Source organism: Labrus bergylta, chromosome 18 (genome assembly GCF_963930695.1).
Source record: "Labrus bergylta chromosome 18, fLabBer1.1, whole genome shotgun sequence".
Lineage (NCBI taxonomy): Eukaryota > Metazoa > Chordata > Actinopteri > Labriformes > Labridae > Labrus > Labrus bergylta.
The window spans coordinates 15,630,387-15,645,119 of NC_089212.1; the positions used below are offsets into that span (position 1 = coordinate 15,630,387).

The window sequence follows — 14,733 nt, forward strand, 5'->3', positions numbered from 1 at the left end:
CCCTCTGGTGGGGAGAAATGAAAGTCTGAACCCACTGGGCTCTGCACTAGCCACATTATAAAAACAGAAATAAATGTAACACTCAAATGTAAGTAAGACACTGAAAGAAAAAGGGGAAGTTGACACTTTAATCAGTAAAATTATGTAAAACCAAAAAGCTTTTCACTCCTTCAACGTACCAGATCACACTCTTTCTTTTCCCTGTTGTCACACATTTTCACATCACATCATATTTACATGATGAACTCAAGTTAGTACCGAGACTGTAAACAGTATTTTCTTCATAAATCTCTTGACAGCATATTGTGATTCACCTTGTTTCACTCTCAGCGAATCTTATGGAATTAGTGCATTTATAACACACTACAACACGAAACCTATGAGAAAACACTTCAAGGGTTTGGTACCAAGAAACTTTCAGTATAACGACGTTAAAAAAAATACAATAAAAGGACAAAAAACAGTTATTAAAAGTGAGTAAATGCCACAAATGAAGTCAAAGTAAGACTGCTCAATCAGGTGATAAAATACAGAATGAGGGCCAAAGAATGAGCATGTACCTTTGAATACAAGTTTAAAGTGACTGTTACTGTACCAATACTGTTTGACCTGAAACACAACAAAACACACAAGGATGTAAAAACTAAAATCTCTGGAGCTTTCCATGACCGTGTCTGTACCTTGTTGATTTCTGCTGATGAATATCAATGCTGACTCAGCTGTGTGGACATGGGTGATATTCAGTACCATCATTTACATTAAAAGCAATTAAAGTAGATGTACTGTATATCAATGCGTATCTCCTTAATGTAACAATTTCCCTTTTTTCCAACACTTCTTTTTTTTTTGCTCTTGACTTAAGTGAGAAGTGAAAAAAACAAACCAAAGTCAGTCCGTGGAAATGATTCAGACAGATTCACAGTGTTTCTGGAGAACGATGACCAAGGGACATTGATATTGCTACGGTTCAAATCGTGATTTTTTTTTCCTGTTAAGTAATGTGGAAAACATTCATGACTTCTCCTGCAGCTAATCTCTCCAAACGGAAAACAAAGCTAGGAAAAAAGGAAATGATCGCACATTTTGTTATCACTGTTGAGGGGTGAAATGTTGTTGCCTGGCGGTTGTTTTTGTCCCTCTTTTAAAAGAAACTCAGCTCGGGTCCACGCCGCTGGCCTCAGGACTTTTCTGATGTCAGAACACAGTCAAAAGAAGCCGACAGCACCTTGCAGATGGACTGAGCGTGCTCCTGTTCAAGAAGATGATCACAAAATAAAGAGCGTTAAATGAGAAGGCAGATACAGCCTTAAACTGTTTTTAGTTCCTGAATCGTTCACACTCACTGAGCTGCTGCACTGGTACACCCAGATGCTGCACTCCTCCTGCTCTGCGTCGGTGGTTTTCAAAGCGAGGAGGTTCTTCCCTGCACCCAGGCCGTCATCGTAGCACAGCATGCGCACGATCAGGTAGAGAGGGTGGCGATGCAGCACGTCCTAAGACAGAGGGACACAACAGAGAACAGACTCCTTAGACTCATCTTCATTCTTAAAGCACCTGTCATAAAAACATGCAGCCCAAAGTGATTCAGATAGGAACAGATGAAAAATAGAGACAATAATTGAAATTAATGAATAAAAGCTTTTGGACACTAAAATAAAACAACAAAGAGTAAAATATAAAAACCAAGGATAAGACTTTGTAAAAAAGAAATCTATGATAAAAACTTGAACTCCAAGCAATAAACTATTTAAAGTTAAAAGCAAGTTTTTAAAATTCATTTAATACTGCTTTTAATACTACACTTGTGTATTCAGAGTATTTACTTATTTGTTATATTCCAATATATATATTTTTTTCATTTAAATTTGTTTCACAGTATCAAACATTTTTGTCTTTAATATAAATTTTAATTTTTCCCTTCTACATTTATTCCAACATTTTTATTTTTACTTTTGCTACAATGTTAAAAACTCAATGAATCATTGTTTAAAAAAAAAGCAACATTTAAAAAATGATTTCATCTACTGTTAAAAATGTGTTCATCTTTTTCTTATTTGAATAATACAAAGGTAACTTTCTTTATTTGCAGGATGTGGTAAAGAAAGATGGATGTGGTTCAAATGTTTTGTACACCAGATTCAGCTCAGCCTGCAGCCGTTCAGATAAGATGGGTAATGTGGAAGAGAATAAATATCTTGAGTCAGCAGCTTTGTACGGAACCCTGTCAAAAATATAAAGTGACGTTTAAATCTTCAGTTTGCTGTTCTGGCTGTTTTGATGATGCAGCAAAACTGCATAGTCTAATCAATAACTGTTTTATCTGAAGAACAGTATATCACTGTTTCACTTCTACTCACACACTGGTCCAGAGAGGCCACTTTCACTCCGTACTTGGACACTCCCAGAATCATCTCCTCGTCTCTGGGCACGAAGGGCAGCTTTCCGTCTTGCTGTAAATAAAAAAAAAACAACAGAAATACTTACGGCATCTTCTTTTCTGTGGTATCATGAACGGATGATGTGATGATGATCTTTGTGAGCCTGAAGTGCCTGAAAAGAAATGATTTGCTACCTGAAGCTCGTCCCTATCTTTCTCACCTGAGCTGCATCGATGTAGTTGATGAGGTCCAGAGGCTCCTGCAGGGATCGGCTCATGTCAAACTTTAACTTCTCAATGGCTCCGACATATTTGACCCGGAACTCAGCGCATGTCTCAGAGGTGCTGTTGCCTATCGAGGGAATATATCGAGGAATCAGTTGGAAAATTTAAAAAAAGTTTATTAAATCTTTATAATGGAAAAGACATGCATCTGAATTAGGCTTCAGAAAACCAAAATGACACTTGTTTGGGAGATACGTAAAGCAAATGTATTTCCCTGAACATGATTTTTGTAAAAATGTTTTTTTTGTGTGTTTGTATATGACCATGTATCTCCTTTTGCTTTTAAAAAGACCCCCACACCCCACCCCAAATGTTTCCTATTTTTTTGTTATATTGTACAAAGCTGAACGTTGAATCACTCTGGAAGTTCGATTATAAATGATACATTTCTAAACATCTGTTTGGACGTGGTTCTAAACACATTTTAAATTAAAAAGGGAAGAAAGGAAAAGATGGGGGATTGGAAGAAGAAGACGAGAGTCTGACCTGAGCTCTTGGTGGAGTCAGTGTCAAGGCTGGCGACGGTGCTGGATCTGGAGAGCCCCCCCAAACTGGAATCCACCGACTACACAGAGTCAGTAACAATAGATGTTGTTGGTTAGACTCCATCATGTAGAAAGTGTCTCTGTGATAACATGTGTGTGTGTTTGTGTATTGTTGTACTTTGCTTTTGGTGCTGATCTCACTGCTTTGCGAGCTGCTACTGCTGTGGCGCTTTTTCACTTTCCGGAACATCCTTCACCATGACGACTGCATCCAGCCCGCCAGCCTCAGCACCCTGAAAAAATCACAGACCACATTGTATACACACACAACGACAGGGACGCCCTACCCACGTCTCAACGCTCAATTCAACTGATGAATAGCAAAGCAGATTAGTAAAATTAACCCAGTTATTATTTAAGATGACTTCTCTGAGAACAAACATAAAACAAACAAGTCCCACAAACATCATGAGAAAGTGATCCTCAATACAACAGATATAATGTTAGTTTAGTTAAAGTAAAGTATTCATGAAGTATTAGTTAGTAAGGATTAAAAAACTCCAGTAGACCTCGTGAAGTTCAGGGTGTCGGGCTCAAGTTCTTCACAAAAATGAGGACTGAGATGTTACATGTAACAAAACCAATATTTAAAATATTGCAAAGCTGTCCTCCTCCTTACATGAAATAACCCTGACTGAGAATACATTTTACCACAAACCAGTAATCAGGTGTTTCTTTCACTTTGCTCATGTTTTTGGTGATGTTTGTGGTGGCTGGAAAAAGAAGTGTTGATTTGTAAACGCTGTAGTTTGTGGAGAAAAAAAAAATAACCATGAGCTGATGTTGGCGTCAAAAAGCGGAAACGAGTTAACACCTGTTCACTGTAACAGTATCTTCTACCTCCATGACGTCACAGCAATATGTTATTGAAGGTCTTCATGGAGCGGAAGGAGGATGCGAAACAGAAACATTGAAGTTATGTTTACATGACATGTATGTTGTGTTTACATGACTGACCGACATGGCCAGTAGAAAACGATTAGGGCCTACCCGTAACTATAAGGGAAATTAAATATTAAACTTACTCCACCACTTTTATTTTAGTACTGAGGCGGAACACCGAAGACTTTCCCCCGGGGGTCAGGATAAATAAAAGCAAAGTATTTAAAAAAAAAAGAAAAAAGGAAGTGTACAAAATAAGTACCTTTCAGTCCAGTGACCGTCTCGCTGTGAGTTGTCCTCAAAGAAGCTTTCTGTTTACCTCCAGTGTGACTCTTTTGCTTCCCTCTGAGTTTTACAGCCTACACCCAGCAGCACTTAAAGGGGTCGCAACGACGTAAGGATTTGTAGAGCCGGATTACAGCCGAGACACCTGTGGGTAGAGAATATTAACATAATATTACATAAAATTAAAATGCCTTTATATGTATTCATTGATATTCTGTCCCCTGTGACATTTTTAATATTATGTGTTTTTTTTTTTTTTTTGAAATTCGTTTAAGGTCAAAGTCTGTTGCGGAACCTTTTCTCTAGGTTTTGTTTTTATTTAACGACGCTATTTTGGCGCAACACCCGGATGTGTGACGCTCCGAGAGACCACGCCCCCTTCCATTCATTTCTCTTTCTTTCTTTTTTTTTTAAAACAAAACGGCACAGTTATGAGAGGATTCATTTTATTATATTTCGGGAATTTAACAACGAAGCAGTAACGCACATGGCTGCGAAACGCAAAGTGGAGGTGATCGTCCCCGCAGAGGAAAGCGACCAGCTCCTGATTCGCCCGCTGTGAGTGCATTTGTTATTATGATATATACGAAAAGTCAATATCACATTTTGGTATGAAAATAATGTGACGACCTGCTTAATGTGCTTTTTTCCTTTGTGACCACAGTGGTGCTGGTCAGGAGGTGGGGAGGTCATGCATCATACTGGAGTTCAAAGGAAGGAAAATCATGGTCAACATAATTTCTCTTGATTATAAAACAGAATATTAAATTGAATTCAAATTCAGATTTAAAAAAAAAATCTAACAATAACTCAAATTCTTATAGGATTTTTTTTTTTTTTGCAAGAGTACAACATGTAGTTCATAAGGCTGCTTTTAAATTATATTTATTAAATTATAATTTGATTATCTAAGTATTACAGCTTTGTTTGTGTTTTTTGTTGAATGTATGTAACAGGGACTTCTTGGAAAATGAGCATTGATACTGAGTGAATATTTTTTTGACAAAATAAATTCAGTAAGATTTGTCACGTGTATTTGCAGCTGGACTGTGGTATCCACCCTGGCTTGGAGGGAATGGACGCTCTTCCTTACATAGATTTGATCGACCCAGCGGAAATAGACCTGCTGCTCATCAGCCAGTAAGTCTGTCCTCCTCACCTGATATTTGGGAATATTTTGGGAATCCTTATAAAGTTATGCCCTTCAACTTGAACTCTTTTGATGATATGCTTTTAATGTTGTTGTGTCCTCTCATCAGTTTTCACTTGGATCACTGTGGAGCTCTGCCGTGGTTCCTCCAGAAGACCAGCTTTAAAGGCAGGACCTTCATGACCCACGCCACTAAGGCCATCTACCGCTGGCTGCTGTCAGACTACGTCAAAGTCAGGTCGGGGCAGGAGCAGTGATCGTTATCAAACATCCTTCAAAATAAGAATTCTTGTTCCTAAAATTCATATTTTCTGTCACTTCCTGCAGCAACATTTCTGCGGATGACATGCTGTACACTGAGACTGACCTCGAGGAGAGCATGGACAAGATCGAGACCATCAACTTCCACGAGGTCAAGGAGGTCGCTGGGATCAAGTTCTGGTGTTACCATGCCGGTCATGTGCTGGGAGCTGCCATGTTCATGATAGAGATAGCTGGCGTCAAGGTAAAAAAAAAAAAAATCTGTGTTTGTTAATGGATCATGTTTTTGTCTTTAAGAAAGTGCTTTTGATGCATTAAAACTAATCACTTCTGTTTTTCTCCTCCTAAGCTGCTGTACACTGGAGACTTTTCCCGACAAGAAGACAGGCATCTGATGGCAGCAGAGATCCCCAGTGTCAAACCTGACATCCTAATCATAGTAAGCTAAATTAACAATTTACTTTTTCCCTCCATTGAATGGCTTTTTTCGGTTATTAAAAAAAAAAAACACGCATGATCTTTATCGTGTCATGCAGGAGTCGACTTACGGCACCCACATCCATGAGAAGAGGGAGGAGCGTGAAGCTCGGTTCTGTAACACCGTCCATGACATCGTCAACAGAGAAGGCCGCTGCTTGATCCCCGTGTTCGCTTTGGGACGAGCCCAGGAGCTGCTGCTCATTCTGGGTAAGAAGTCCTGTCACTCCTTGATTGGACTTTGCCTCTAATTAGGCAATTTCTCCACGACGCAGCAAAATGAAGAGTCTTTGTTGCATCTCAGTTATATAACAACTCAATCAAAAATGCAATTAGAATTAAAGACTAATCTTCTAATTTTTATGTATCATGCTATTACGGATAACATGTTTTGATTCATAATCAGATTGTTTTGGTTGTTATACTGCTTTTTCATTCATGTTTATTAGTTTATTTTCATTGTGTGCTTTTTCTAATCCTGATTTTCTAGCACATTTGGCTACGCCTCTGCATGAAAGGTGCTATAGAAATGCACAACTTTATTCTAATTTTTATTATTACTATGAATCAGAGTTGTCTTGAAGATTGTCTTTTATATTCCGGTGCAGATGAGTACTGGCAGAACCACCCAGAGCTCCATGACATCCCCATCTACTACGCCTCATCCCTGGCCAAGAAGTGCATGGCCGTGTATCAGACCTACGTCAACGCAATGAACGACAAGATCCGCAAAGCAATCAACATCAACAACCCTTTTGTCTTCAAGCACATTAGCAACCTGAAGGTACGGAGTGTTACAGACACAGAAACCTGCCCCTTGATGTTAAAAACACTCGTGGATATCTGAAAGTAACTGTGGGTCCTTCCAGAGCATGGATCACTTCGACGACATCGGTCCCAGCGTGGTGATGGCGTCTCCGGGTATGATGCAGAGCGGGCTCTCCAGAGAGCTCTTCGAGAGCTGGTGCACCGATAAGAGGAACGGAGTCATCATTGCTGGATACTGCGTGGAGGGCACACTGGCCAAGGTCAGAACATAGCAGGAAAATCAGGAAGTGCTATTTCATTTTGTAATAGGAGACCAAAAAAAAAAAAAAAATCCAATGTGATATCATGTAGAGCAATTTTTGTTCCTTTAGCTCAAATCAGATGTGTGTATTATAACAGTGAATTTTGAACAACAGCATATCATGTCGGAGCCGGAGGAGATCACCACCATGTCTGGACAGAAGCTGCAGCTGAAGATGTCTGTGGACTACATCTCCTTCTCTGCCCACACGGACTACCAGCAGACCAGCGAGTTCATCAGGGCGCTCAAACCACCTCATGTGGTGCGCAAGCAGAAATAACACAAAGTCCATTTATACAGGTTTTTTTTAACATTCAGCCGTCTGTTCTACCCGTCGGTTTTATCCGTTGTAAATCTCCCACGCTCGGCTGTGTGTTTTTTTTTTTCAGATCCTGGTCCACGGGGAGCAGAATGAGATGGCCCGTCTGAAGGCGGCGCTGATCAGGGAGTACGAAGACAACGATCAGGTTCACATCGAAGTCCACAACCCTCGAAACACAGAGGCCGTCACCCTCAACTTCAGAGGAGAGAAACTGGCCAAGGTTCACTTACTGCTTTATTCTTTCGCTAAAAAAAAAAATATTTCACCATCAGATGTTTGTGATCTGAAGGCACGATGGGCTCTCCATGGGTTTGTAGTGCTAACTTGTGCGTATTGCCTATATTAGATGATGATGATAGTTGAAGTAAATCTAGAGACTGCGTGTGTTGCCTAAACACCTCTCCTCCTCTCAGGTGATGGGCTCTCTGGCTGATAAGAAGTGTGCTCAGGGACAGAGGGTTTCAGGCATACTTGTGAAGAAGAACTTCAACTACCACATCCTAAATCCTTCAGACCTTTCTAGTAAGTTTCTCATATGCTCCAATCCTCTTATTTCCTTGGTGTTTGTTCTTTGCTTTCATCACATGGTAACTTAGCTGAAATCAGCTTTCTTTTCCACTCTGAAACTAGTTGCTAGTGGTAGACAATATATATATATATATAATTGTTGTGAAGGATGCTGTTAAGGAGAAGAAAAATAAATCAACTTTATGATTGCTGCCTAATGATACCTCATACCACGTTTTAAGCCTTAGCAGAGGTATTTTAATTACTGGTGTGGCGTTTTGCATGAATATTATTTAGGTCTTAAACTTCAGGCTGCATCGAGGACTACTTGTGAGTGGGTTGTCAAGCTCAGGAGGATCAGTTCATCTGTTATTCCGGGCGAGGATCACGTGAACACAAGAGTTTCTACTCAGTTGTGCACACTGCTGCTCTGTTTTACTCTGTTTTACTCGCACACTTATAGAAAGTAAGAGAGGAGCGTGGCAGTAATAAATCAAGTTGGAGTGACCTGATGTGTGTTTCTGCAGCGTACACAGAGCTGGCCATGAGCACAGTCAAACAGTCCCAGGCCATCCCGTTCACCGGACCTTACTCACTGCTCGTCTGCCACCTGAGAAACCTCACAGGTAGGAGGTCCACACTCGTGTTTGTGTACCAAACAGTTTGATATGTGTGCAATATTATTATTATTTTTTTTTTTTCTGATCTGATTTGCATCTTAATCTGTGCTGACTGTGGCGGTCTTTCCTCTTGTCCCAGGTGATGTGGAAGAGCTGGATGGAACCGAGAAGAACACTTTGAAGATCTTTAAAAACATCACTCTGATCCACGAGGTCGGCATGGTGATGCTGGAGGTGAGCGGTCAGGGGAGAGGGGGAGGGGGGGGCACTTCAACCGGCTGCGGTCATGATAGCACCACTTCTTCACACTTCACGTCTTTTCTCTGTGTCTCCTGTTTTAGTGGATAGCGAACCCTCTCAATGACATGTATGCTGATGCAGTCACCACTGTAGTGCTGGAGGTCCAGTCCAACCCAAAGGCTCAGAAAGGTCAGTTTGTTGGCTTGTCACATGTGTGTGTGTGATGCGTGTTTTTAGTTTTTACCTGTAGGAAGCATCAAACAAATGAGTCATGCTTCACTGAACTCCGTTACTTACTTGCTGGTCCGGTGACATATGTCAATGAATAAATTCACTAGATCTCGGTGATAAAAGGTCAAAAGTCAAGGTCACTGTGTCCTCAAGTGTCATGAACACAAAGGCTGTTTTCGAAAACCGCATACTATACTACTAGTACATACTGATTTGGCCAATATGCAGTATGCAGTATGTGAACAACTGCGAGATCTGCAGTATGCCAAAAATACCAGGATGTCATACTGATTCGGGGAAAATTGTACAGTATGCATCGGACCAGTCTACCTCGCGTACTGTTTCCCACAATGCAAAGTGCCAGGTCAGAGATCAAAATGCCGGAGCGCAGCTGTTTGAACTCGTCGGTGGCGGTGACTGAATATCTTGCCACATAATGAACCAATAACAAATATCACATGTTCATATATTTATAAGTCTTACCACGTACAGTGCATGTGCCACAGCTGGACAAGCAGCTGCAATTACAGGGTCCTTGGCTTGCTCTATTACTACAAGTTATTCACAGCTGAGTAAAACCAGTTTAACCAGGGCCAAGCATACTGGAAAATAACTGACGACTGGCAGTCATACTACATACTACTGTTGAACTCAGTATGCAGTGTACAGTATATACTGCATACTGATTTAGATAGTAGTATGCGGTTTTGAAAACAGCCAAAGTCTCAGAAACACCAGGAGGAGAGTCAGGACACCTCTGGTTTTATGTTCCTCCGTTGAATGATAAAGGTGTGATGTCTCGCGTTTCATTTTAGGCCTACTTCACCACGGTTTGTTTTGAGGCTCATGCATTCTCTTTGTTCATTGAGTCGTTCAACGCTGTGTTTCTTTCAACAGTTATGGAGACCCAGAGTGCCATCATGGACATGGACGTCTTCCAAACGCGATTGGGAGTCATGTTGCAGTGAGTGAAACACTTCATACCAATCAAGTAATCATTGTACGCAAGTGGAAAAGCGTGTGATAGGTATCCTGTAACGTAAAATGTGAGCAGTAATAGAAAGTTCCTCATTCATTTTTAGTTATAATAACACATCTTGGTTCTCTGTTTTGTCTTTAGGGACATGTTTGGAGAGGAGTTTGTGGATTTCAGTGACGGTAAAAACATATCTCTGACAGTAGACGGGAAGACAGTTATCATTTGCTTGGAAACGAGGGTGAGAAGCCTTTAACTTGTCAGTGTGATTTATTAAGTGTAGAATGTTTTTGTAGCCTTTCTCGCTGACTTTCTTGCCCTTGAATAGTCGGTGTGCTACGAGGATGAGAGCACCGAGGACGACTCGCTGAGGGAGATGGTGGAGCTGGCAGTGCAGCGGCTCTATGATGCACTAAACCCCGTCATCTGAGGGCCGAGCCAGGACTGCAGATGTGAGTTTCAACAAAAGAGGAACAAAGTATCTCAAGTTCAGACACCACAGGTATACATGCAAAGAATTCTGTGTCGGGGGTTTATCAAACTGGAGGTATTTGTGTGCTTAAAAACTGGACAACATGCATCTCCACCAAGCACAGGAGATTAGAATGGCATCCATATTTTTAACACAGCGAGAATCTAGTGTTTACTTTGATTCATCCCAGCTACATTTTACTACAATTTGGATGATGCTTTTGGTATTTTTAACATCATTAGGCTCTTGTCTCTCATCCAGTCTGGTTGGCATAATTGACGGCCGCAATAAACCAATCACAGTCCTCCATGTGTTGCTTTTAAAGTGTTGGCCTTCTTTTTATAACTCCTTGAACATTAAGGAGCAGAACAGCGGGCATGTAAGAAAAGGAACTAAGCTGTGAAGATAAGGATTCTTTTAAAAAAAAAAAAAAAAAAAAAGGTTTTAGTGTTAGTTCGTCATACCTGCACTTTCTTTGAAGTGTGTTATATGTTTACTGTTTATGGCTAGATGCACTGTAGCTTCTGTTTTACCTGAGTTTGTGACTGATTTGCACTGATATGACAAACGTGTTAAACTTTGAACTGTGATGTGAAATGCACTTAATGTTTGTGTTGATAATAATAATGTTCAAGTAAGACTTTTATAAAAACCTGTTGTGTCTTTAATTCTGAGTAATTTTGTGACTTGGTCAGTAATATTGTCAAGAGACGCTTTGATTGAAACAGAAGAAGTGCTTTGACTGACAATGAAGTGAAAACAGTGAGCAAAGCTCTGACAAACACAGCTCATCAAATCTTTTATTAAGATTTTCGACAGTAAAATCTGTGAATTTCATTGTAGATATCATTTAAGGCACATTCTTTAACGTAACCATGTGAAGATACAACCACAGTTCCAATAATGAAATAAAGCTCATCGACACATTCTTTACCTTTTTATACTGCTACAAATATTTTAAATAAATAGCAATACATTTAAACATAATCGGTACTTGATAAAACGTTAAAAATAAAGACGTCCGCTTTCCCAGATGACTTTATAAAAGTCGAAAACATACAACAAGTACTAGCAGCCCGGTTGTAAATCAAACAGTAATATTTCTTCCTTCAGTGTGTTCCTACCAGATGGTGGGACGCATTTAAGGACTGCAGACACGGCACAGCAGAGGGTTTAACTAAACTTCTGTAGCGCTTGGTGCTCAACAGTGTATCCCTACCAGAACCTGAAAAGTACCTGGTGTGATTCATAATCCTGTTTCATCAGATTATATTATCATTTGAAGATGTATTTTAATTTCTGCTTGTTTTTAAGGAAGACATTTTAAAGTCATTTTACATTTCAAGCTTGGCTCCTTTGTTAATTGCAACAACAACAACAACAACAAAAGTCATTCGAAACACCTCAGAACTAGAACTGAAACATTTTTTTTTTTTAGATGAGAACATTTCTTCCTGCAGGAATGGGACACCAGTCCTGTGCTGAGATGCTGCAGAGTGAGTAATTTAAACATTAAGCACCTTCAGGAGGAGGAGGAGTGGTCTTTTTAAATTGCACAGTTACAGAGTTACAGAGTTACAACCCCCCCTCCCCAAAAAAAAGATGATGGTCCATCATCCATGGTTCACTACATTTTATTTTTAGGTCGTTGTTTCCCTGAAGGTGAGAGGACACACACTAGTTCCTGTCTACAAAACAACACCCCTCGTCCTCTGACATCACTCAGTGACCCCGTTTCAAACTGACGATTAAAGTCACGGCCATCAACAGCATCAGCATCAGTCCCACCTCCGTGACCCCGATCAACTTCTTATCCGCAATCGACTCATGCTTCCTCTTCAGCAGCTCCTCTTTGCGGGCGCTGACGTCCTTCTGTCTCTGCAGCTGCTCGCCGTAGTGCTCCTTGAAAAACCGGTCGAAATCAAAGACGCCCCCTCGGTTGTCTCGGTCCAACACGGAGTGCCGCCGGCTCCCGGGTTGCTGTTTCGCGGCGCTCCCGGAGGTGTCCCGGCTGGAGGAGGAGGGTCTGACCGACGCGGTGAGGTCTGACTGACTCAGGAGACCCCGGTCGTACTTCTTCTTCAGAGCCTTGTTTCCTAACACGGTGTAGGCCTCGCTGATCTCAGAGAAGCGGACAGTAGCTGCGTCGCTGCCGGCGTTTCTGTCCGGATGGTAGACGAAGGACTGCTTGTAGTAGGCTGTTTTTATCTGGGCTTGAGTGGCGTCAGATGTCACCTCCAGGATTTCGTAATAGCCTGTTTTGGTTTTGTAAAGGGGCTCGGAGCGGGTCCCGCTGTATGCTCGGACAAACACAAACTCTCCTCTCTTTGATGGAGCGGTCCCGAAAGTGCAGAAGCTCCTCTTAAACACGGCACTGCGTTTGTGTTGAGGACAATTTCCTTCTATATTTTGAAGACAGGCCTTGTTAGAAAGCGAACACCTTTTGAGTCCGAGATGAAAGCTGCATTCTGCGTTGTTTTCCTTTTCACAAACATGGTCAACATTACCAAACCCTGTTGTGTAAGAGTCCTGTGAACCTCCAGCGGTCACTCTCTCAGCGGCACTTTGGGCTCCACACAACTCGCCTTTTAGATTCTTTTCGTGCAGGAATCCCGGCGAAAGAGACGAAGAACTCATAAAGGTTTTGCTGTGTTTCTTCTGACTTTCCAGGCGGTGTCTGTTGCTTATTTTAAGTACCAAGTCATAGGCACCCCTACCAAATCGCTGCCTGACCTCCGCCATGTTTAGAGGCGGAAGAAGAAGGAAGCATTGAGTCTGCTCGCAGCGCCCCCTAACAGGAGGCATGAAACATGAACTATTACATGTATCAGAGTTCTTCCTGTACTTCATTTGTACACACATTTTTTACTAAAGGTTTGATTGAAATGTACTTTGTTTGAGAAACTTAAAAACTCTACAATTTCACTATCTAACTGAACTTCATGGCATATAGCCTCTGATACAACATTAGTTCAGTTACCTGTGTTTTTTTGGGGGTACATTTGCCTTAAAGTTTTAGTCCTACAATATACTCTATCTTTGTTAAAAATCCAAAAGTTAATTTGTAATTTATTTTATTTAATTAGGGCCCGAGCACCAACCTCGGAGTGAGGACCCTATTGTGACACGATACGTAAAGTTACCTGGTGTCATGTTAGTTTTTACTCATTTATTTAGTATTATTAGCTATTCCTGTTTTATTTTGTACTTACCCTTGTCTCTGTCTTTCAGATCCTGCTCCCCATTGTTTTCCTGCCCTGAGCCTCCCTTGCTATGACAAGTCCTTTTAACATTAAATGAGTAGCGGTAATAGCAATTGTAGATATCAATAATTGCTGTTTGACATCTAAGGATACCAAGCCTACATATCCGCAATGCAATTTTCACTTGTAACAATTCTAATTAAAGACATCCACAAATAATGTTTTAGTAGTGGAAATGTTCATTGTAGATATCTGTAACTTAATTACAATTTGTCAGCTTATGGCAAGCCCTTTTAACATTAAACCAGTCTGGCTGACAAGTAGCGATTTCGTTTTTACTAGACAAAATTACATTTCAAATGTTTCACACGATTCACACGCTACCTTTTTGAACGAACTTGACCAAGGACCTGTTTATTACTTAGTTAAAATCCTCTTGCACCCTTTGTCGGTACATGAGTGGACCAGACCGGCATATGCCGCAGCACATGCCACTCATATGCGGCATATGCCACTGCACGAGTGGACAAGACCGGGCATATGCTACTCATATGCGGCATATGCCGCGGCACGAGTGCACCAGACCAGCATATGCCGCGGCACATGATTGGACCAGACCGGCATATGCCACTCATATGCCTCTCATGTGCCGCAGCATGTGATGGCCTCATATGCGACATATGCTGCAGCACATGAGTGGACCAGACCGCCACATATGAGTGCCATATGAGTGGCACATGAGTGGACCAGACTGGCATATGCCACTCGTATGCCGCACATACCGCAGCATGATTGGACCAGACCAGCACATGCCACTCATTTGCTGCGATA

At 41.1% G+C, this 14,733-nt stretch overlaps 3 protein-coding genes across 4 annotated transcripts; 1 reads left to right on the plus strand and 2 right to left on the minus strand.

The window, feature by feature from the left end:
* Positions 1-114: 114 nt before the first annotated feature.
* On the minus strand, positions 115-4,507 carry itgb1bp1 (integrin beta 1 binding protein 1). 2 transcript variants are annotated; one of them, XM_020640706.3, is made up of 7 exons: positions 4,352-4,507; positions 3,326-3,440; positions 3,149-3,227; positions 2,599-2,729; positions 2,358-2,450; positions 1,344-1,493; positions 115-1,249 (listed from the first exon to the last, which is right to left on the minus strand). In XM_020640706.3, the coding sequence occupies exons 2-7, from the start codon at positions 3,395-3,397 to the stop codon at positions 1,178-1,180; spliced, it is 597 nt and encodes a 198-aa protein (XP_020496362.1). In that variant the 5' UTR covers positions 3,398-3,440; positions 4,352-4,507; the 3' UTR covers positions 115-1,177. The 2 variants fall into 2 exon arrangements, with proteins under 2 accessions (XP_020496362.1, XP_065822184.1); XM_065966112.1 differs by lacking the exon at positions 4,352-4,507 and adding an exon at positions 4,233-4,350.
* A 210-nt stretch (positions 4,508-4,717) lies between these two features.
* Positions 4,718-11,367, plus strand: LOC109989080 (cleavage and polyadenylation specificity factor subunit 3). The gene is made up of 18 exons (XM_029278634.2): positions 4,718-4,932; positions 5,039-5,102; positions 5,417-5,514; positions 5,634-5,762; positions 5,852-6,029; positions 6,135-6,224; positions 6,322-6,472; positions 6,871-7,046; positions 7,132-7,290; positions 7,447-7,593; positions 7,721-7,873; positions 8,067-8,175; positions 8,688-8,786; positions 8,920-9,014; positions 9,122-9,209; positions 10,149-10,215; positions 10,372-10,468; positions 10,556-11,367. The coding sequence occupies exons 1-18, from the start codon at positions 4,724-4,726 to the stop codon at positions 10,655-10,657; spliced, it is 2,211 nt and encodes a 736-aa protein (XP_029134467.2). The 5' UTR covers positions 4,718-4,723; the 3' UTR covers positions 10,658-11,367.
* Positions 11,123-13,660, minus strand: LOC109989081 (uncharacterized). Its single transcript, XM_065966110.1, has one exon. The coding sequence runs from the start codon at positions 13,559-13,561 to the stop codon at positions 12,422-12,424; it is 1,140 nt and encodes a 379-aa protein (XP_065822182.1). The 5' UTR covers positions 13,562-13,660; the 3' UTR covers positions 11,123-12,421.
* Between the last annotated feature and the right edge of the window lie 1,073 nt (positions 13,661-14,733).